This window comes from Leuciscus leuciscus (assembly GCF_965113295.1).
Source record: "Leuciscus leuciscus genome assembly, chromosome: 17".
Taxonomy (NCBI): Eukaryota; Metazoa; Chordata; class Actinopteri; order Cypriniformes; family Leuciscidae; genus Leuciscus; species Leuciscus leuciscus.
Genome location: NC_138741.1, coordinates 4,525,861 through 4,547,789, shown reverse-complemented (window position 1 = coordinate 4,547,789; position 21,929 = coordinate 4,525,861). Strand labels below are relative to the sequence as shown.

Genomic DNA, 21,929 nt, shown 5'->3' with positions numbered 1-21,929 from the left:
TCAGAGAAGACTGAAAAACTGTAATGAAATGGAGTCATGGTCTTTGGAGCCTGAGGTCTGGGATTAGTTTTGGTTTTCTTCTGACTTGTTGTGCATGATGCTCTAGTTGTTTTTAGTTAAAACATTTTAGTTTTAATCACCGCAGATCATATCAAACTGTTCAGGTTCTAATATAAGGGTTAATCTGAGCCCATCTTATCTTGGTATATGTTTATCAGGTAATATAATTGCTATGCTGAACATGGACTGACTTTCCCTGCTGCCTTCCTAACTGTGGGTTGTATTCTGTGATGGTTGGCTGCAAAAGTATTATTTTTAAATTAAATTTTCCAACCATTATGCTGCTTGTTTGTATCTTGCAGGAGTTTTACCTTTTAACCTTTTAAATTTCACACAAAATGTGATGTCTTGTACAACAAAGGGATACGATACGATACGATACTAACACCGTGTCCTAACCAGACGCGATGCGATAAGATTCCAGCGACAAATAATTTGTCTGTCCACACTAGACGCGATGCGACTGCGAGATGCGTCAAAATCAATCAAAACTCACAGCCAATCAGAACAGCGTGTGGGGGCGGAGTCTTGCGGCACCAGAGAGTAGCCTAATGTTGCCGGCATTCGCAAGTAAATGGATAAGTAGCTACACAATCAAATTCACAAATATTACACCATTTAAACATTATTAAAAATACATAGGCTACTGAGTTACTAAAACAATCTTTGTCAAAGAATACACTAGTTTGTTCACAGTTTGAACGTTCTTGTTTCCATTTATTTAATTTCAAGATCTGAGGTGAATTACCCATTGTTGCTTTTACAGCTACAAAGCTGGAGCACTAAATGATATTCACATTTCACGCTTTTAACATTAAATAAAGCACATAAACAGTCCATGAGATTATCATTGCCATACTTTGTGTTTGTTGTTCCAGCCGCGAAGTCGCAGAAAAAAAGAAAGCGTTTCTAAAAAAAAGAATCGTGTCGCCGTCACGGCTGGTTAGGACAAAAACTCTGATTAACACGGAAAATAACCGTTTATCGTGCGTCGCGCCGTCGCGTCGCATGTAGTTAGGACACGGTGTAAGATGGCAATTATCAGAAATATTTGAAGAACAGAGATTTGTGCACTACACTACACAACACAACACACAGTCAAGCCAGACAAAACCACAACAACCTAGGATGTATAACTTGCAATTAGATTTAAGCAACTCGCTTCTTTCCTCTCAGCGGTAAGTGTTCAACATCAGAGCGAAACAATGCTGGAACACAGCACAACAGCTTGGCCTGGAGCTCGATCATGTGTTGTTTTTCCGATTTGTACAGAGATGTCAGTGGCAGCCAAACTGATTGTGACAAATAGATTATACAGTTTAATGAGTTTCCACATTCTTCACCCCTCAATTTCTTATCACTCACAGTCTCAATCATGTCACGTTGCTCCGAACATTTACCCTGACCAGCTCACGAAGGTTATCAGAACACCCTTATTTCCCTCTCTGGTACAAATAAAAAGCGGTAGAGAGATGGGGCATTCTTGGCTTAAGGTCAGCACAGTAGTGAACTGCTCCCTCTTATGTGTCAATATTTGCACTATCAATAAAAAGGAGCAATAGAGGAGGTAACGATAATAAACATTATTTTTGCCAGCAGATTCCCAGTATGGGTCAAACACAGTTTAGAGAAGAAACCCAAATACAAAGTCTAGAATCATTTTCTTTTGTTATGTTAATCAGCATCACTGGAATTTGTTTCCACACAGTGTTCCATTGGAATAATGGATACGTTTGGCTGCCTTTACTCAAGAAGCTCATTCTCTCAGTGTACAATTCAATCCCACCATGACCAGGGTGACCTCTGGGGTTGTACGTTCGCTGACATGTTTCTCCATCTCTCAGATTTCTGTGGTTTTGTTTGAACACAGTTTCATCTTTCAGATTGCGCTCATGAGTGTTTATGGAGATTTGGAGCATTTCTGGCTGAACTCAAAGACTTCTTTGAGGGTCCAGCTGTCAAAATGTGAATATGATGACACAGTTATCCAAACAGGAAACAGATAAATGTTTGTGAAGGGTGTGCACTCTGCAACCTTATACACAAACAACTGGTATGCCGTTTACAAATCATCACTCTCAAAAGGGTTGACTTTGTGCCAAATTGCCATGTAAAAGACATCACAATTTTTTTTTTCTTTTATAAATCTGTTCTTGCGTGTCTGTTATACTGCCGAGCTGAATGTAAACCTGACATCTCTGTACAAATCAGAACGTTTAGTTGTAATTTCCAGCAAATAAGAAGAGCTTCATGATGAATCAAAGAAACCGAGGACAGATACTTCTATGGTTAGTGCATTGAATCTAAAAGGATGGCTTTTGCACTCAGGTCCCTTTAATAGTGTGGAAAAAAAGCCTCCAAGTCGGGTGGAAAAAAAAGTAGGCTACAGGATATTGAATTTTTATAGATTGCATAATCGGAATGTATCCTTAAGGTAGAAAAGATTATGTGAGTTTGAGAACAATGCAAACACATGTTTAACCTTTAAACTTTTATTGGCATGCCAACGATATTAGCTATATTATTTGGTGGATCTGTTCCTTATTACCTCAGAAGAGTGACAGCTCAGGGCAGGAGCTCAAAAAGATGTAGAGATGAAATGGACATTTGCAAATGCTTTCCTTGGAACCTCAGGCAGGTACAGCATTGGCTGTTCTAGCGGTCTCCAAATAATAATAATAAAAGCCTACATATAATACATTAACAGTGGATATAAAAAAATAAATAAATCACATCCCTGTTAAAACAGCTGGTTTTTGTGATGTAAAAAATTAAACAAAGATAAGTCACGTCAGAATTTATGCATGTTTAATGTAAGAATTACAACATATGCAATGTCCCTGAAAACAAACGTGTCAAATTTCAGAGAAAAAATTAATAAGTGTAAACTAACACTTAGTTGAAGCACCCATTGATTTCATTAGAGCTTGGCACATCTTGACTCCTGAATATTTTCCCACTCTTCTTTGCAAAAACATTCCAGACCTGTTAAAGGGATGGTTCACCCAAAAATGAAAATTCTGTCATTAATTACTCACCCTCATGTTGTTTCAAACCCGTAAGACTTTCGTTCATCTTCAGAACACAAATAAAGATCTTTTTGATAAAATCTGAGAGCTTTCTGTCCCTCCAATAAATGGCAGTCTTACTCTTATCTGTATGACCATAAATTACAGAGTATTTTAAGTCGTTTCCGCTGTTATAACGAGACAAAATCATTTGGCATTGTGCCGATTTGTGTCGTGGTATATCAGTGATGAAATATGCGTGTCCTGGAAATGGGAAGCCTATTTGCCAGCCTCCCTTACCGGTTTTCTCTTTGTCAATTTTGGAGTTCTTGATAATGTCACAGTTGTGCCATACTTTCCTTCTATTCAACTCAATGATGAATGTCTTCACTGTGTTCCATTGTTTATCTAATGCCTTGGAAATCTTAATTTTTTTTTTTCGCTCTCACCTACATATACCGTTCAACAATTCCGTTTATGCTTTGTAAGCTCTTTGCGGCCCATGGCTCTTGTAGTAGCATGTGTAACCGGCCATACTCAACCTATTTGAACCATAGACAGTATAAGAAATGGACACAGCGACCCCATAGACTTCAACGGAGAAAAGTGAAGTCAATTAGAAGCTCTCACTTCCTGATGGTCGAGCGTACTGCGCAGACTCAAACTGAGCTTGACGACGTAGATGTGACGTGAGCAACCCGTCTGTCTTCTAGTAGCTGTGCCAAGAGAAATCTGAATCATTCCCTTCCGAATCTTGCAGAGACGGAGAGTGTGAGTAGGAGGTGTCCATGAGCTAGGAGCAGGAGCAACTTTATGACTCTCTATGGGCTTCTCCCTTGACTTTATTTAACTTTATCGTCCCCCCAATTGCCTGCGAGCTTCTCCTCCTGTCTATACGGTAATATCTCTACTGTGCGACAGAGAGTCGCGTGGTTAATACGCAATTGTTAGACAATTTTTACAAAAACTACTTCTATGGGGCCATAACGTAAGATACAAGGTAATGGAGCCTTTTATACATTGTCGTGTTTCTTTAGAAATAAACAAACAATGGATAAATAGAGTCTTTAAACGCCTCAGATGTAAAGTTATTCGCTGTCAAAGTGACGCCAAAATGAATGGGAGTCAATGGTATGCTAACAGCAGGTGATGGCTTGCTAACCAATGGCGGACCCTGGGGAACGTACGCTTTCCGGGTACTGGATTACCCCCTTGATTTGAACAGGCGTCTCTGGCATGGGAGGCGGACGTGTTAACAAGAAGACCGCAGCCTCCAGCGTCAGACACTAGCGCGCCTGTTGAGGACGGGAGTGAGGTTTACTCGCACAACTCTTTACTAGCTGGCCTTCGTTACACATGCAACAAGAGGATGTCAGATTCACTTCAGGTGAAGACAGGAACTATTTCACATGAGATTGATGATTCGTTTTGAACACAGCTGCATACCCGACTATAAAAGGGTTATTTTGAGTTGAATTTTTTATCTTTTTTTATCTAAAAAGTGTCATTTTGTTTTTTAGTGCCATTGCATAGATTATCGGTACAAACGTTCTGATATGATTTATCTTTGTCATTTTTCACATCACAAAAAAAACCCCAGTTGTTTTAACGGGTGTGTGTAGACTTTTTATATCCACTGTAAGTAAGGGTAAACCCTGGAGGTAGAAAATATATCGATTCAGTGTTCAGTATATGTGACCCTGGATGACACAGTCACGAGTCGCACGGGTATATTTGTGGCAATAGCCAACAAAACATTGTATGGGTCAAAAATATCCATTTTTCTTTCATGCCAAAAATCATTAGGATATTAAGTAAAGATCATGTTCCATGAAGATATTTTGTACATTTTCTACCGTAAATATATAAAACATGTATTTTTGTGAGTGAATGCAGCACAATCGTGAACATAAATGAACAACTTTAAAAGGAGATTTTCTCAATGTTTCGATTTTTTTGCACCCTCACATTCCAGATTTCCAAATAGTTGCATTTCGGCCAAATATTGTCCTATCAATCATACATCAATGGAAAGCTTGTTTATTCAGCTTTCATATGATGTGTAAATCTCAATTTAAAAAAAAATGTACCCATGTGACTGGTTTTGTGGTCCAGGGTCACATATTACTAAAATCTGTATCACAGATTTCACTCTGAATCGGAATCGGATTTCTTTATAGTCGGATCCCAGAGCAAGGACCGGTTAATTATTAAAAAGTAGTGGAGAAGGGGTAGGATTGAATAAGCTTATGCTTCTTCCTACTCATTTTCAGACATGTATAAGTTAAAATTGTTTTTGTGTTTTTTTTTAGTTTAAAGAAGAAAAAAAAAGAAAAAAAAATTATCATTACTACTATGATTGTTTTTTTCTTGTTGTTGTTTGTTTTTTTTTGTTTTTTTTTTTTTTACATGTTCGAAATAAAGCTTTTCATTCATTCAAGGAGATTATAACTATACTTAAATTTAATTATAATGATGGAAATTTCTTACTGTTCAGTCTAGACAAAAATGATCTTTAACCAAATATTTGTTTGGGCTATGCATTCTATGCCTTATTGTATGCTTAGCAACAAAATAACATAAAACCACTGAGATCAACTGAAAAGTCAATTCTACCATGGCAATTCTATTTGTGTGGCATGAAGAGAGTTGCTTATGCAGACAATTTCTTATAAAGGTTCTACCTCAATAGGGTTCCATTTTAGTGACTTAGGCTATGTTCACACTGTCAGTCCATATCCGTTTATTTGTGTGTCCTATTGGAATCTGATCTAAAATAACTGATGTCCTCATTGTTTATCGCAACGGTTCAGATCTGATTTCTGTGTCCATGCCGCTCTTTCGTTTTCCGGAATATCTGCATTGGTTTCTATGGCAATGATGTTGTGTTGGTATGCCTACTCCAAAAACAACAAGCACAACATGCAGGCGTTTGCAATACAGACGTAACCAGCTGGATGTGTACATTATCCCTTACATACAAGTTAAGCGAGGTTGTGCATTAATGAAGTTGTAATTTTGCGATGTGTATTTGATCCGCTATACTGACACAGAGCTCTGACACAATTCGAACAGTCTGCACAAGCTCAACAGTATGTTATGTGACTTGAGAACAGAACTATTTTTGTGGGCCAAACAAGTATCTGTTCCTTCAATAATAGTTTGCCTCTCCAGAATCTTCCAGCTAAATCACATTAGCAAACAGACTTCTGCCTGTCCCAAAGCCAGCGCAGTAATTGGCCTTGTTTTTTAGATCTAGACAAACATCTTTCCAGAATCTCGATGGGTTGTCCTCTTTTCTACCCTGCCAATATATACGGAGATTTCATTTCCAATGCAAAAATAATTTGTTGTATTTTAGAATGATTTATCCAGATCTGCTTCTCTCAAGTTAAATTCCAGTCAAGGATATTTAAAGTCAACCTAAAAAACTAATGTTGTGACTGACTTTATAATCATATTGTGATGCATTTCAGAGTAAACTACACTTGAACTCTCGAATAAGTGAGACTTTTCACTATTTTTTTTTTAAGGCAATCGGTTTGAATGTTTTTTTTTTTTTTGTTTTTTTTTAAAGTAAGGTTAACTAATTCGATTTTACAGTGCAGTCTTCTATAGAAGACTACCTTATATACAAGGTTTAACATGTTCCTCATTTTAGCCTCTGAGGAATACTGACTCTTAAAAAACATTTGCAGGCTTTATCTGTGAGCTTTTTTTGATCAAGGCTAGGATATAACGAAGGTTGCTATACAATAATGACAGATTGTATAGGCTTTGCCTGGTTAGTTGTTTTGGTGGTTGCAGCACGGCTGCTGGTATTGGTATTCAAGCACACTTTACTAGCGGTGTTGCTGCTTCACAGGTGTTATCTAAAGCCCTATTCGCACTGGATTAGTATTACCTGGTGACCTCTAGTCATTTGTAATAATTGCGGAGGTTGTCTGTGATCTTAATCCCGCGTGAATCGGCCATGTCTTGTAGAGTAAAAATTCCCCCGCAAATGACCTACCATATTTCGCCGAACACTGAGGTGATAATATTAGTCCCGTGCGAATCGGCATCTCTGTGATTTGGTGGGGTCGTATATCATTTTTTCAAGGTTTTTGTTTCCTGTGCGCTTTTTTTATCCATCTTTCGCGAAGAATGGAGGCTGCGTTGGAGTGTTTTGATAGTATTTTGGGTGCTGGGTCATATCGCTATACACCATACAACTAAACAATTTGCAGACAGAGAAAGATGAAAACCATCAGAAGAGGAAAAACAAAAAGAATGATTAGCTGGAGATGGATGGCATGTATAGCAGCATGCGGTGAGGAACATTATTCTGTTTATGATATATCATAAAGCTGGACCTATAATAACAAGACATTTCAAAGCAATAGCCTATTGACATCATATCTCGGAGATAAGTCAGTAAATTCGAGTAAAATCACAGGCTTCGTTTATCCCGTGCGAATGCGCCACACGAAATTCAGATGAGGGGGGGTAATTTCTAAATCACACATGGTCCCCAGAAAATACTAATCCAGTGCGAATAGGGCTTAAGTGTGCATCTTTGAAAGATATTTGTGTGGCAGCAGTCTGAGCTTTTTCACATACTTTTATTAGAATTTACAATCTGGATGTTTATCTAACTCCTGGTTCTTTATTTTTTGTCAGTGTAACGGGGTTCAGACAGATGTTATGGGAAGAAGGAGGCGGGAACCGGCGAACATTCAACATTTTAATAATTAAATAAACAAATACAAAAATGAAAGTAAAAGCCAGCAGCCCCTCACGGACGACTGCTGGCAACACAAAACAAAAACACATCAAATAAAATTCAGGCCTGTCCTCTCTCGCTCTTCACTGTCGTCGCTCCTCCTTTATGCTTCCGCTCCTCCGTGAGAGATGCGAGACCGGTGCGTCGCGCAGGTGTCACTCATTTGCAATCACGCCACCGGCCTCGTGCCGTTCTCCCACGGCCCTCGACCTCGTCCTGCTCGCCACATACCCCCATCGCCCCTCGCAGGCCGGGGGGTACCACCGAGGCTGCGCCTACTCCCCCCCCCCCCCTCCCCGGGAGGACCGATCACGGCGGCTGCGGTACCTGGGGGTATGGACAGACGAGGCGAGAGTACAGGAGACGGAAGCATGAGGAGCGACAGAGACGAGAGAGGGGAGAGAGAAAAAAAAAAAAAAAAAAAAAAAAAAATCTTTGATCCGGTTCCCGGACACACTGCCACTCGGCCCTCAACCAGCTGAGAGACTCACTCGCGGTGCCATGCGATGGTACTGGACATCCGTTGGGGGACGGCTCGACGCTCCTCCGCCTCCTGGCGGACGGCGATGGCTCCTCCTGTCGAGGGCAGCCGGCAGCGAGCCTCCCGTCCCCTGCTCCGCCCCCATCATGGCCGACGGCAACAGGCTCCGGCCCACGGCGAACGGGAGCGACTCCTCCGCTCCCTCGCGGATGGCAGCCATCCCTCCTCGACCCAGGAGGACGGCAGCGAGCTCTCCGTCCCACCTGATCTTCTTTCGATCCAGCACCATCGCCTCGGGCAGCAATCGGCGGCCGACGCTCCCTCGTGCTGCCCGACCTCCTCAGCACCGCGATTCCTCCCAGCAGCGAGGGCTCTCCGACAGCGTGTCCCTCCTTCTTCCCGGGTTTCGGCACCAATGTAACGGGGTTCAGACAGATGTTATGGGAAGAAGGAGGCGGGAACCGGCGAACATTCAACATTTTAATAATTAAATAAACAAATACAAAAATGAAAGTAAAAGCCAGCAGCCCCTCACGGACGACTGCTGGCAACACAAAACAAAAACACATCAAATAAAATTCAGGCCTGTCCTCTCTCGCTCTTCACTGTCGTCGCTCCTCCTTTATGCTTCCGCTCCTCCGTGAGAGATGCGAGACCGGTGCGTCGCGCAGGTGTCACTCATTTGCAATCACGCCACCGGCCTCGTGCCGTTCTCCCACGGCCCTCGACCTCGTCCTGCTCGCCACAGTCAGTCTGTGCAAATATACTTTTCTTATAAACTGGCAGTCACTTCATATTATGGCACAGTGGTATGGTATAGTGTTCCCAAAGCGTCAGCATCTGACACAGTATCTCGTTCCCTACTCAGGGAGCCAAGGTGACCTATACGCAACGGAGATATTTCTCATTGAACGCAGTGGACTTACTGACCGTGTTGCAATAAAGAAACTAAAGGGTGCATTATCTGCATGAATGGCATGATTGAACGTACAGGGCTCTTAACAAGCAGCAGAATTAGACATCTTAGTGGTGAAAACAGTGTGATTTCTCAAGGCTGCACTGTTAGGGTTAGAGTTAGGGCCCTTTCACACCTACCTTGTTTGGTCCAGATTTTCGGACTTTTCAGTTTGATCCGAATCAAAATTACAGGTGTGAAACCTCCCCCGGACCACGGCCCGGACCAAACTGACGAAATTTGGTCCGACGAAAAGAGGTAGTCTCGGTCCGGATCAAACTGAACAAAGGTTTGATTCGTTTCTAGAGTGAAAGTATTTTCTGTATGGTTCGGACTTTCAGACCATTTACAGGAAGTTCCGGTGGTTCTGCCGTAGCCTAAACAACTGAAGAAGAATATTTATGTGCAGATCTGTCAGTCCTGCCCACAGCGTTTCTTCCAGCTGATTCACACACACACACACACACACACACACACACACACACACACACACACACACACACACACACACACACACACACACACACACATCTTTGTCCTGCGTCCTGCCGGCGACGATAAAATGTTTGCACAACGAGGATGTTCATTTGGCGAATTTGAACTAGCCTCGAGTATAGTTGGTGCTGCAGGGAGTAATGGCGTAATAATAACAGTATAGTGGCAACGATATGCGTCTGTTCATTCATTCTAGTCAAAGTTACCCGCCGAATTGACATCACGCTGACGTCAGACGCACGTCTGTTTACAAACCAATCAATGTCAAGACGCAGTCAAAAAGATTACGACTGCAGTGGAAGCGATCAATACTGGACCAATTTCAATTAGTCGTTAGTTACAAAAACATGGGAAAACAATGTCCAGGACTCCAGGTTGAAAAATACAGAAGTTTCCCTTACAGTGTAAATGGGTGATTTGTGGATAGAGAGCTTGTCTATTGGTACCAGTTTCACCATTGCTGTTCAGTTTCGGTCATTAGTAAGGGGTCCGAGGTTGTCCGAACAGGTTGTACTGCCAGACAGGGAGTGAGCAGGAAGACCAGGAGGGTGGTGTAGAGGAAGATGATGATCGTTAACCCACATGTCAACAGCTTCATTCAGTCCTTGATGGAGTTTGAATGGAAAACTTCTAACTAAGGGCCAATGACCTGTTTTCCACCACCCATATGCCCTTACAGTTAGTATAATTTTTAAGATAAGTCAAGTTCACTCTTAGGACAATGATTCTTAACCCAGTCCTCAATCTTTCCTCTCTTACATGTTTTGGTTTCATATATATTCTTGCACACTTAAAATACTTTCATGTCTGTAAATTGCTGATGCATTGTACTCTAAGTAACAAACACAGTACTAAAATGTTTTTGAGTTTCTGATAGTTTAAATGAATTGACTGAATAAAAATAGCTTTGACAAGAACATTGTTTAGATTGCCTTTGAATTTGTAATGTTTTTCTTAATTATAATAGTATTACAATATTATAGAATTATATACTACACTAACTATAATTATAATATATAATATTATCATTATTAGTGTTTATTCTAATTAGTAATATTTACCAGTAATATAGATATTATAGTACAATACAGTATAATACAATAGTTTGCATAATAAATAGCATTACAGTACATTTACTGTAAGCCAAAATACAGCAACTTGCTAGGCAACTTTGTGTAATTACACAAGGAATTGTTTCCAGTGTGCACAGATATTTACTTGATAGTTTTTAAGTGCAGGGAACCTCAGAGGAACAGCTTCAACTTCTCTCTCCCATCTTGATTCATTCAAGTCTCTCTTTCGAGTGATTTCTCTAAACACATAGCCTTGCTTGTTCCATTTACATTGCTGTGCATTTTAAGCAGGCCATGTGGTGGGCTTCTATGGCAATTCTCCATTACTGCAGACATGAATGAGCTTTTTGTTTGATCTCACAACTTGTTTTCCAAGACGTCTGTTGCTTGGTTCTGGTTCCTGTTTCCTGGATTTGGTTTGAGCATTTCTTTCCCCTCTTCTAACCTTCAGCTCTGAGAGGAAGTAATTTTTGAGCGCAGCAGCATTTAGAGAACCTCAACTGCTGACAACTTTGTTCCAGAAACTTTGTTACAATAACTACAAATCCTCACATAGCCACATCCCACTTTACCAATAATTCCACCTCCCAAACCCAGGCCAAGTGTCCAGAGCTCCAGGTGCAAGCATGGATCCAAACTTTCTACAAGGCTTTGTAGATACAATGGAAACTAAACTGTAACAGTCAATGAAGACCTCATTGCCAGACCGGAGCTACAGTGGTTGTCGTTCACTCCGCAGGCCCTTCCAAAACAATAGCACTTCCATAAAAACATAACCTGGAAATGGCTAAAGCCAATTCATTTAAATCTGTATTCCACTGAGGCTTCTGAAAGCAGTCAATGTCTTCTCTTTCTCTCTGTAATCAGGGAGAAAGGGAGTAATATCCTGAAAGTGGCTGACCACAGACATGAGTTTCAAAAGGATGGTGTCTTGAGGAGGAAGGGAGAGGCTGTGTGTGTGTGTGATAAGTGTGGTAGACTTTTTGGCTGGAGGATTCAAAGAAGCTGTAGTTTTCCAACTTCCATTTCAAAAGGCTTTGTCTCGCAATGAAATGTTTACAATTCTGAATCTATGAAAAAATAAAGCACTTCCTTGCAAAGAATGCTAAACCTTTCTTTAGTCAGTGACTAACAAAAGAAAATAGTAGCCAGAGACATTTAGTCTTTTTAGCCATCTGCTAAAAAGATTGATTGATTGAAAAATGATTTACATTGTGAAGGGCTCACCTTTTTCTTGCTGCAGTAGATCTGCCATTTCTTCTCGTCAGGCAAAGCAAACATGGCTTCCCTGTTCTTGTCTGTGAGATCCAGTTCATCCTGAAGAAAGGAAAAGACACGACAACTGAGCCACACATAACCTCGTACATCTTAAAAAGCATGGTGATAGATATAATGCCAGCCCCATTCATTTGTCACTGTGTGTGTTGTAATCGTTACAGCATTAAAATAAAACAGTGTAGCTCATGTGTATTTGCAGTACATTCAGGTGTGTGTGTAGAGTGTGTATAAAGAGAAAGCGTGTAACGACCTCAACTTTACATATTGTAAGAAAACCACAGGATTAGATCTCATGTCACTTGCCGTGGATTTCCAACTATTTCCAATCCAGTGAGCCCTGGGTTAAGTTTTAAATACTGTGAAACTCACATAGCCTCAAGTGTGTGAATGTCATTAAATTAGAATAAAAAAATATCTAATCATATTAATGAAGTAAAAGGCAGCACAAGCTGAGAAAGTTCCTGCTGTATCAGTAGCCAATGAGCTTGCAGCTCTCATTTCAACATTCTCATTTCCATTACAATGCCAAACACTCTGTGAAATGTATAATATAATTTAAATATTATAAATTCAATAATATAAGGTTAAATATGATCACAATAATGGGTGATTTATACTGAAAATGAGATGTATTGTTAATAATTATACACTGCATGATACATTTAATTATTTTATTCCAATCATTTCATTTTTCAATAGAACTCTAGATTATGTTTCAGGAATTGCGTTTAAAAGGAACTGACAATCGATTCACAATTGTGGAAGTTCTCTATAGAGCCATGGGCATACAATAATAGTGAGAGAGGGAACAGGGAAAAAAGGCAGGGTTAAAATGAGGGAGGTGCAGGAAAGACTCCGTGAGGGAAAGATTTAGAGATGGTCAAAATGGAAGGAAGTCATATGTGGCCCACAGAGGACTGACAGGAAACTGTGTCAGCCAGCAGTGACCAAGCAGAGAGCATCATGCATCATAAAAAAGTAAGGAAAAAAAAAAAAATGAAGAAAGAACAACTTAGAGGAATAGTTCGTCTGAATATGAAACCGTAGAGTAAAATGTACCATAAAAGCAGGCCTGATGTTTCATGTGTGTCTCATTTTTGACAACAAAACTATAATTGTATCTGTACAATAATTCAATTACATGACAGGCTATGATGAAGTATAGCATGTGTCTTTTGAAGAGTAGCAATACAGTGAATGGGTTTCTACGGACTACTTTCCTGGTGATTTTTCTTTTTTTCTTTTTGTCCTTGTAGGACGTCGACAGCCGCAGTCCACATTATGAAAATGAGCACTCTGGAAATTCAAAAGATATCTTCTATGTTTTATTAAAAAATAATCAGTGATTCAGGGTTTGGACAACACAAGGGTTAGTGATGATGGATTTAGGTATTTTTGGGTACACTATTAAGGGCAATAAAAATGTGTAATTCCAACTGAAACGCCCTCAATAATATGCAATTTTGCCTCTAAATTAATACTCCATTAAGAATGAGTCGTTCCTAAACTGGCAGAAACAATCTCTCACATTGACAGCACAAACCAAACCTAATTTGTCGCACATTTCCTCTACTGACCCACTCCCTTCTCATCCAGATCTAATCAGCTGATTCACGATGCGAGGACAGAAGGTTGACTGAGGACACTGAGGTGGCAGCATTAGTCAGGAAGCTCATTGGCCGATACCACCACACCCAGAGCTCTCAGCCACGGAAATGAGGAAGAAACACATCTCTGACCTCACCACTCCAGGAAGGCTAGGCAGCCGAAAGGAGGGAAAGGGCTGTGCCGTTATAATGCCATGATCTGTAATCTTCACACATTATTTTATTAGAAAAAAACTGTCTGACTAATCAGGCATCTGCAAAGGCTGTTTATTTAAGAAATTAACTAGTGGCATCCAGGGTGGGGCCGAGAGCCGTGGGAACGGAGCGAGGCCGATGACGCGAGTGCTAATGTGCACACCACACCGGTCTCGAGTCTCACGGAGGAGCTCCGGAAGGATAAAGGAGGAGTGATGACAGTTCAAGGCTGAAAGAGGACAAGGCCTGGACTTTATTTTGTGTTTTATAATGTTTCTGTCAGGACCACTATCGTTAAATACACTTGACAATTAGCATACAGTTTGGATTGGCGGTATGGTTCTGTTCAGGGGAGGAACTCCCTGTGCATCAATGCAGCCTAGCATGGATAAGAGCAGGGAGGGCAGCCATAACCCCCCTTAGGGTAAACGGATCAGAACCAACATGAATGTATTGCAGATATCATTCATTCAAGATTTTAAAGTACAACGTGATTCGAGAATTTATTCTGATTCAAGGGGAATCAGAATGCCAAATCCTGACTGACGAGAGGTGGAGCTGGGGATGGAGGAGGGTAATTAGCGCCTGAGAAACGCAATAGCTGCTGATAATACTGAAGGAGCTAATATATGTATACAGTGATAGGCGTCGTATTCCTATAGGTAGACGTGGATCAGCTGAGAGTCAGCTGATGCGAGCTTGACTAACGTGACCTGCCAGAACTGACGCTACGCTTGATTTTTATGCGTCAGTCGTCCATGAGAGGCTGTCGCTTTACTTTCGTTTTGTTGTTTGTTTAAACTTTACGTTGATCGTTCGCCGGTTCCCGCCTTCTCCTTCCCTCATCAACAAACTTTGTTATACAATATTAATTAGGGCTCTGTTGTTCCGAATACCAGCACGGCTGTGATTCGCCCGGCAGCACGTGGCCACAAGTAATGTGGTTGTGCTGATATTCGGACCATTGTCATAAAAAGCATAAATGTGATATTACATTACTATTTGTCCAAACAAAACCAAAGCAGGATTAACCGAAGCTTGTCTCTGAGCAGCACACAGTAGGTATGTTTTATTAATCTGTTTTTGAACAACCCAGATGATTCAGTGAAGCTCATAACACACACACACACACACAAAATCCTTACAACTAAACCACAGACTTACAGCCTGTCTGGAACACCACAAACACAGACAAGCGAAATGATACACAAACACTTTTTTAACACTTCTCGGCCCATCAAAATCGTCTAAAAGATTCATTTAAATTAAGTGTCATTCATTTTAAAGAAACTTGAGGAACATGTTCATGGTCAGTGTGATGAACTACACTTGTGGCTCCTAGGACTGTGTGAACTTCAGGGAACCTGACTTCATACATCCACTCACAATCAGTTGGTTAAGACCAGTAGGTAATTTTTTTTTGCAAAAATGGATTAGATTAAAAAGTAAAATTAGGCTACGTTCACACTGCAGGGCTTAATGCTCAATTCCGATTTTTTGAAAAAATTCGATTTTTTTGCAAGGCCGTTCACATTTCCAATTAAATGCGACCTTTTGTGATCTCCTGTGAACGTGAAATGACCCAGAAGTGACCCGCATGCGCAGAAGAGTACTCAACGGTCAACGACGTCACTTGTTGTTTGCGGAAGTAGCTAAACTTTAACTGTGATTCTCTCACACACACACACACACACACGAGCGCGCGCAGCGATCGTTACACAAGAGCCAGACAGCAGCCGCTGACCTATCTAATATCAGATTCAGCACAAATAAGTTAACATAACGTATAATGGCCGTGGGCTTTTTTTTCTTCTTTTTTTTTTTAATTAACGGGCTCGTCGAGGTCGACCCGTTCGGCAGATTTACCTCAGCTCGACGAATATGCAGTCTGTTTTCAAACCGACGACTACTTCAACGCAGGATTATGACGTTTTTCGCGTATCAATGACGTGCGGGTCGGATAAATGCGACCTGGCCGTTCAGACTGAAGTCGCATTTGAAAAGATCGGATATGTATCGGATTTGGGACCACATACCCAAGTGGCCTGGGTAGCATTTGAAAAGATCGGATCTGTGTCGTTCAGACTGTCATGAAAAGATCAGATACAGGTCGCATAGGGGCAAAAAAATCGGAATTGGGTCGTTTCAGCCTGCAGTGTGAACGTAGCCTTAGAGTTAGTTCTGAAAAAAGGCATCAAAACAAGTGGCATCTGATTGGGCATTCAGGCATTTTAAGTGTGGCTTGAATGCCTTACAGTGTAACTTCGACAATTTTCAACACGCTATGTATTGTTACAATGGCTACTTGTTCTCAGTTACCTGCGCCGAGAAAATCATGTTTATTTGTCAAAAGACCTGGCTTTCGTGAAAACTAAAGATTATACTTCCACATTTTTGTTTCTCTGCCCACGGACAGTCGGATCAACAGAGGGTTATCAACAGAACATAAAACACTTGTCTTCGTGGTCATCCAGTTTGAAATGTTAACTACAAACACAGAGGTTTTTCAGATTATCCGTCATAACGCTCTCTCCATATTTATGATTCCTTGCAGTCTTTAGCCACTGCCTACAATATGCTGGACAACGATGTAACATTTACTCGTTGAATCCTTGCACCCGGGAACAATACAAGTTGACACCATTATAACTAAAAGTTTGCAAAGAAGTATTTCCTACTAAAGCAAGGCGGTTTTTGACTCTGGTAAGCGTATCTATAGCAGACTGGTGGGAGTGGCCTTGAACGGCAACATGCTCAGTGCATTATGGGTGTTGAAGTTTTTCTAAGTATTTTGCACAAGGGAAGACAACAGCCATTTTTCTTTGTTGTCTCTAGTCAGGTGGCACCGATTTCATTTTCCCCCGCGTTTCTATTGCATAGGCAGACAAGTTTTATTGAAAGCCCATTACGCCAGTGATGAAGTACTCCTTTAAAGCAGCACTCAGTAGCTTCGGGACTTCTTCGCTGTATTCTCGCTTTTTGCTCGCAGGTTTCTCTCTAGAGCTCCCCCCACAGCTTCGGAATAGATATTTGACAACACTGTTGTAAAAACTCGTTGTTGATTCTCAGACACCAGAGGCTATAGATCAACGACATCAAAGCAGATGGGACGTTCTTTAAAACGTCTTCTTCATTCGGGTTCGGACAGCGTGAGGGAGCGCAATAATGACAGCATTTTAGCAGATTTCTTTTGGCCGTAAAGCAATTGTTAACATCGCGAGACTCCCTGACGCAGCGGCCGGCGGCCCGATGGCTCAAAGTTGCAAGTGTGTATTTTCCGCTCACGGGCACCAGGGGGGTGCGAAACGACCACCATTCAACCCGAAATAAGTAATATAACCATTCCAATGACTCCGAAGCTGTTCAGTTAAGGTAAAAAAAGTTACTTAGTTCACCTTTAAGTGACGGCACATCAGTTAAATTCTATATTAAAGCATAAGTAAACTTTAAAATAAATATTTCCTGATAATTTACTCACCCCCATGTCATCCAAGATGTCCATGTCTTTCTTTCTTCAGTCGAATTTTTTGGGGGGTTTTTGAGGAAAACATTCCAGGATTTTTCTCCATATAATGGACTTCAATGGCAACCAACGGTTTGAAGGTTCAAATGTCAGTCTCAATGCAGCTTCAAAGTCTCTACACGATCACAGCCGAGAAATAAGGGTCTAATCTAGTGAAACGATCCGTAATTTTCTAAATATAAAATAAAAATTATATACTTTTTAACCACAAATGCCCGTCGTGTACCATCTCTGAGATGCGCCACGTATTCCGTCATCACGTTGTAAAGGTCACACGTCACGTCATCTATCTTAAGTTATTTGTCTGTGTACTCCGGTTCAAAAAGGTAGGGAAGGGCGAAAAACGTACTCGGTTACTAACGTAACCTCGGTTCTCTCTAGAAGAGGGACCGAGTACTGCGTAAGATATCTTACGCTAGGGGAAAATCCTTTTTCCGCGAGATATTGAAGCCAAAAATTATCCTTAATTTTGTTATAATGCAAAACGCGTTGCAGCAGCAATGCAGACATAGGCGAGACAGCTCGCGCGCCTATTGGCTGCTCTGCGGCAACTGCAGCAGCCTATCGAGCGAGGCCTGGCGTGACGTCAGACCCAATCAGGGCACTTCGCGCCCGCTACGTCACGTCCCGCCGAAATGGGCGTGGTCTAGGCCTATAAATATCGCTCGCAGGCAGCTATTATCTGGTTTTTCATCATCGAAGCAACCAGAGCGTGTGCATGCACGGCAAGATACGCAGTACTCGGTCCCTCTTCTAGAGAGAACCGAGGTTACGTTAGTAACCGAGTACGTTCTCTTACGAGAGGTCTCTCGTACTGCGTAAGATATCTTACGCTAGGGGACCCAGTGTAAAACGCCGTGCGTGCTGAGATCTGACACCAAAGACCCAAGGGCGAAAGCCCGGGGTACATATAGTGCACAATCACTCAGTGAACTCACAGAGAGTCCGGGAGAAGGAGGGGTGCAGCCTCACTTTCCACATAAAGTAGCGTCGAAGGGACGCAAATTTCATCATACAGACAGGGCGGGGTACGGCCTGAACTGATAAAAAAAAAAAAAAAAATGTGGGTCTTACACAGTTTGCCCAGCTTTAAACTGTCGAAAATTGAGCTGTGCTCAGTAAACGCAGCATTCTGAGCTGAACGCATCAGGTCAGATAATACTGGTAGTCTAGACCGACAGCAGCCTGGCCTGCAGGGCGGGAACCTCTAGGTTATAGAACCTTATAAATGTAGACGGGGAGGCCCAGCCTGCCGCCATACAAATATCTTGCAAGGCAATCCCACTCGACCAAGCCCACGAAGAGGCCATGCCTCTTGTGGAATGCGCTCTGACACCCAAAGGGCACTGCATGCCCTTGGAGGCGTAAGCCAGCGCTATAGCATCAACTATCCATCTGGATAGGCTCTGTTTCGACGCGGCTAGTCCCTTAGAACGTCCGCTAAACGAAACAAAGAGCTGTTCCGTCTGTCTGAAAACAGACGAGCGAGACACATAAGCTCGTAATGCCCTGACTGGGCAAAGGAGGCTCGCGTCTCTTTCCTCATCAGGGACCGGTAGGGCTGACAGAGAGATAATCTGCGCCCTAAACGGTGTGTTGAGGGATTTTGGAACATAACCGTGCTTAGGTTTGAGTATAACTTTTGAGTCATTGGGCCCAAACTCCATGCACGCCGCGCTCACAGAGAGCGCGTGCAGATCCCCTATGCGCTTCACCGAAGCGAGAGCCAGCAAAAACACCGTTTTGAAAGACAGGTGTTTCAAATCGATTGACTGTAAAGGCTCAAATGGCGCACCTTTCATGGCTTCCAGAACCGTAGAAAGGTCCCATACGGGGACTGAGGGAGGTCTGGGAGGATTCAGTCTCCTAGCTCCTTTAAGGAAGCGGATGACTAAATCGTTCCTTCCTATTGACTGACCAAGCGTTGTTTCTGAGAACGCTGCTATAGCCGCCACATAAACTTTGAGCGTGGAGGGGGCCCTGCCCCCATCCAACAGCTCTTGTAGGAAGGAAAGCACCTCCGTCACATCACAATTTGTGGGTGACACACCACGGGCTGTGCACCAGCCCGAAAACACTGACCATTTCGAAGAATAGAGTCGTCTTGTAGACGGAGCTCTAGCCTGCGTGATCGTGTTTAATACTCCTTTAGGGAGTCCAACATGTACCCGTTGATGGCCCAGACATGAAGGGACCATAGATCCGGGTGAGGATGCCAGATCGAGCCGCGGGCCTGTGAGAGGAGATCTCTCCTCACTGGTACTGGCCACGGGGCAGTACTTGCTAACTGCATCACGGCTGGGAACCAAGGTTGGTTTTTCCAGAGCGGTGCTACCAGCAGTACTGAGCATCCTTCTTCCCTGATCCGTTCTATCACCTGAGGCAGGAGAGAGACGGGGGGAAAAGCATAGAGCGGGCGGCGGGGCCACACATGGGCCAGCGCGCTCCTGCTCTTGGAGAAAAATTCTTGACAGTGAGCGTTTTCTTGAGACGCAAACAGGTCCACTTCCGCTCTGCCGAATTTCTTCCACAGCAGTTGGACTGTCTGTGGGTGTAGGGACCATTCGCCTGCCGGAACGTTGTTCCTGGACAGTCTGTCTGGTCCTATATTCATGATCCCTGGCACGTGCGCTGCTCTGAGCGAGCGCAGGTTGCACTGAGCCCATACCAGGAGGCGTTCTGCCAGCCTGTACAGTTTCTCGGATCTGATGCCGCCCTGGCGATTTATGTAGGATACCACAGACATGTTGTCCGAGCGGACCAAGACGTGGTGACCTTTTATTTGGGGACAAAAACGCGTCAGCGCGTTGTCTACTGCCAGCATTTCGAGGCAGTTTATGTGCAGGAGCTTCTCCCGTTCTGACCACTGGCCGAAGAACGGTCTGCCCTCGAGCAGCGCTCCCCATCCCGAGGTGGACGCGTCCGTGGACACCACTTTCACCCTCGAGGAAGTCCCCAGGCTTACACCTGATTGGTACCAGTCGTTCGCTTTCCAGGGTTTCAGCGCTGTAACGCATTTCTGATTGACCCTGAGGCGAAGCGAACCGGGTGCCCACGCTTTGCGTGGGACTCGCGCTTTCAGCCAAAACTGCAGCGGGCGCATGCGGAGCAGACCCAGCTGGAGTACTGACGATGCTGAGGCCATGAGACCTAGCATCTTCTGAAATCTTTTGAGCGGGACAGACGCGCCGCAGCGAAAAGAGTTCGCTGTGCGTCGAATGTCTACCGCGCGCCGTTGTGATAGTCGCGCTATCATGGATAGTGAGTCCAGTTCTGTGCCCAGGAAAGATATTTTCTGACTGGGTGACAGGGAGCTCTTCGCCCAATTGACACTCAGACCCAAATCCTCGAGGTGATCGAGTAAAATGGTCGTGTGTTCTATGAGCACTGCGCGAGATTGCGCTAGAATCAGCCAATCGTCCAAATAATTCAGCACTCGCATGCCCCTCATTCTGAGGGGTGCGAGCGCCGCGTCCATGCACTTCGTAAATGTACGGGGTGCTAGGGACAAGCCGAACGGCAGGACTGTGTACTGATATGCCTGGCCCTCGAAGGCGAATCTCAAAAATCGCCTGTGACGTGACGCTATCTGTATTTGAAAATACGCGTCTTTCAGATCTATTGACACAAACCAATCTCCTTGGCGAATCTGCACAAGGATTTGCCTGGTCGTGAGCATCCTGAACTGTCGCTTCACAAGCACTTTGTTCAGTTGCCTTAGATCTAGTATGGGTCTGAGACCCCCGTCTTTTTTCGGTACCAGGAAGTATCTGCTGTATAGCCCTCCTTCGCTCTGATCTTGAGAGAGGGGTTCTATGGCCCCTTTTCTCAATAGTTTCGTCACTTCGGCTCGAAGTAGATGTGCTACTTCTGTTTTTACCGTGGTCTCGACGCGCGCCACATAGCGGCGAGGGCGTCGGCGAAACTGCAGCGAATAGCCTCTTTTTATAATGTTCAGCACCCACTTCGAAACCCCGGGCAGCTTTGCCCATGCGTCTGCATGGATAGCTAGGGGTCGAATACGAAGCGCGCTCCGCTCGCTCAGCGATGGAGAAGCTTCTGTGTGCTGTAACACAAGCGTGTCGCTCGTGACATTTGAGGCATGGGGCGCGCTGATGACAGCGGGCAGATTGCCCGCGCTCGACTCCTCTACGGTGGTTAACCGCGAGGGGGGGGGCTGGGCGGTTCCCGTGGGAACTGTCATGTCTATGTGTTGATGTGGGCGCGGGACAGCGGGCACATTTATCACACCGAAAACATCGTTCGCTTGCGTGAAGCGAGTGCACGTTGGTTTCGTTTTTACAGAAACCGTGAGACATGCGTAACGTGGTGTTAGTGGGCACTGGGTAGTGGGCACATTCACCATGTTTGAAGCGCAACCGACCTGAGTCGGTTTTATGTGCGCGAGCCCTGTGTGACAGGCTGTGCTTATGTGTAGGGATGGGCACTGGGCAGTGGGCATTCTTACTACACACGAAACACCATCGGC

General features: G+C 43.3%; 1 protein-coding gene and 1 long non-coding RNA gene across 4 annotated transcripts in view; both read right to left on the bottom strand.

Annotated features, from left to right (window-relative positions):
* Positions 1–21,929, bottom strand: part of daam2 (dishevelled associated activator of morphogenesis 2) — a 105,173-nt gene that overhangs the window by 41,688 nt on the left and 41,556 nt on the right. For all 3 annotated transcript variants that reach the window (XM_082143743.1, XM_082143742.1, XM_082143744.1), the window contains exon 3: positions 12,065–12,154. In XM_082143743.1, the coding sequence (XP_081999869.1) occupies positions 12,065–12,154 (90 nt within the window). The remainder of the gene's footprint in view (positions 1–12,064; positions 12,155–21,929) is intronic.
* LOC309479735 lies at positions 9,062–10,841 on the bottom strand. Its single transcript, XR_014199417.1, has 2 exons — positions 9,769–10,841; positions 9,062–9,704 (listed from the first exon to the last, which is right to left on the bottom strand). It is a non-coding gene; the product is annotated as an uncharacterized lncRNA (long non-coding RNA).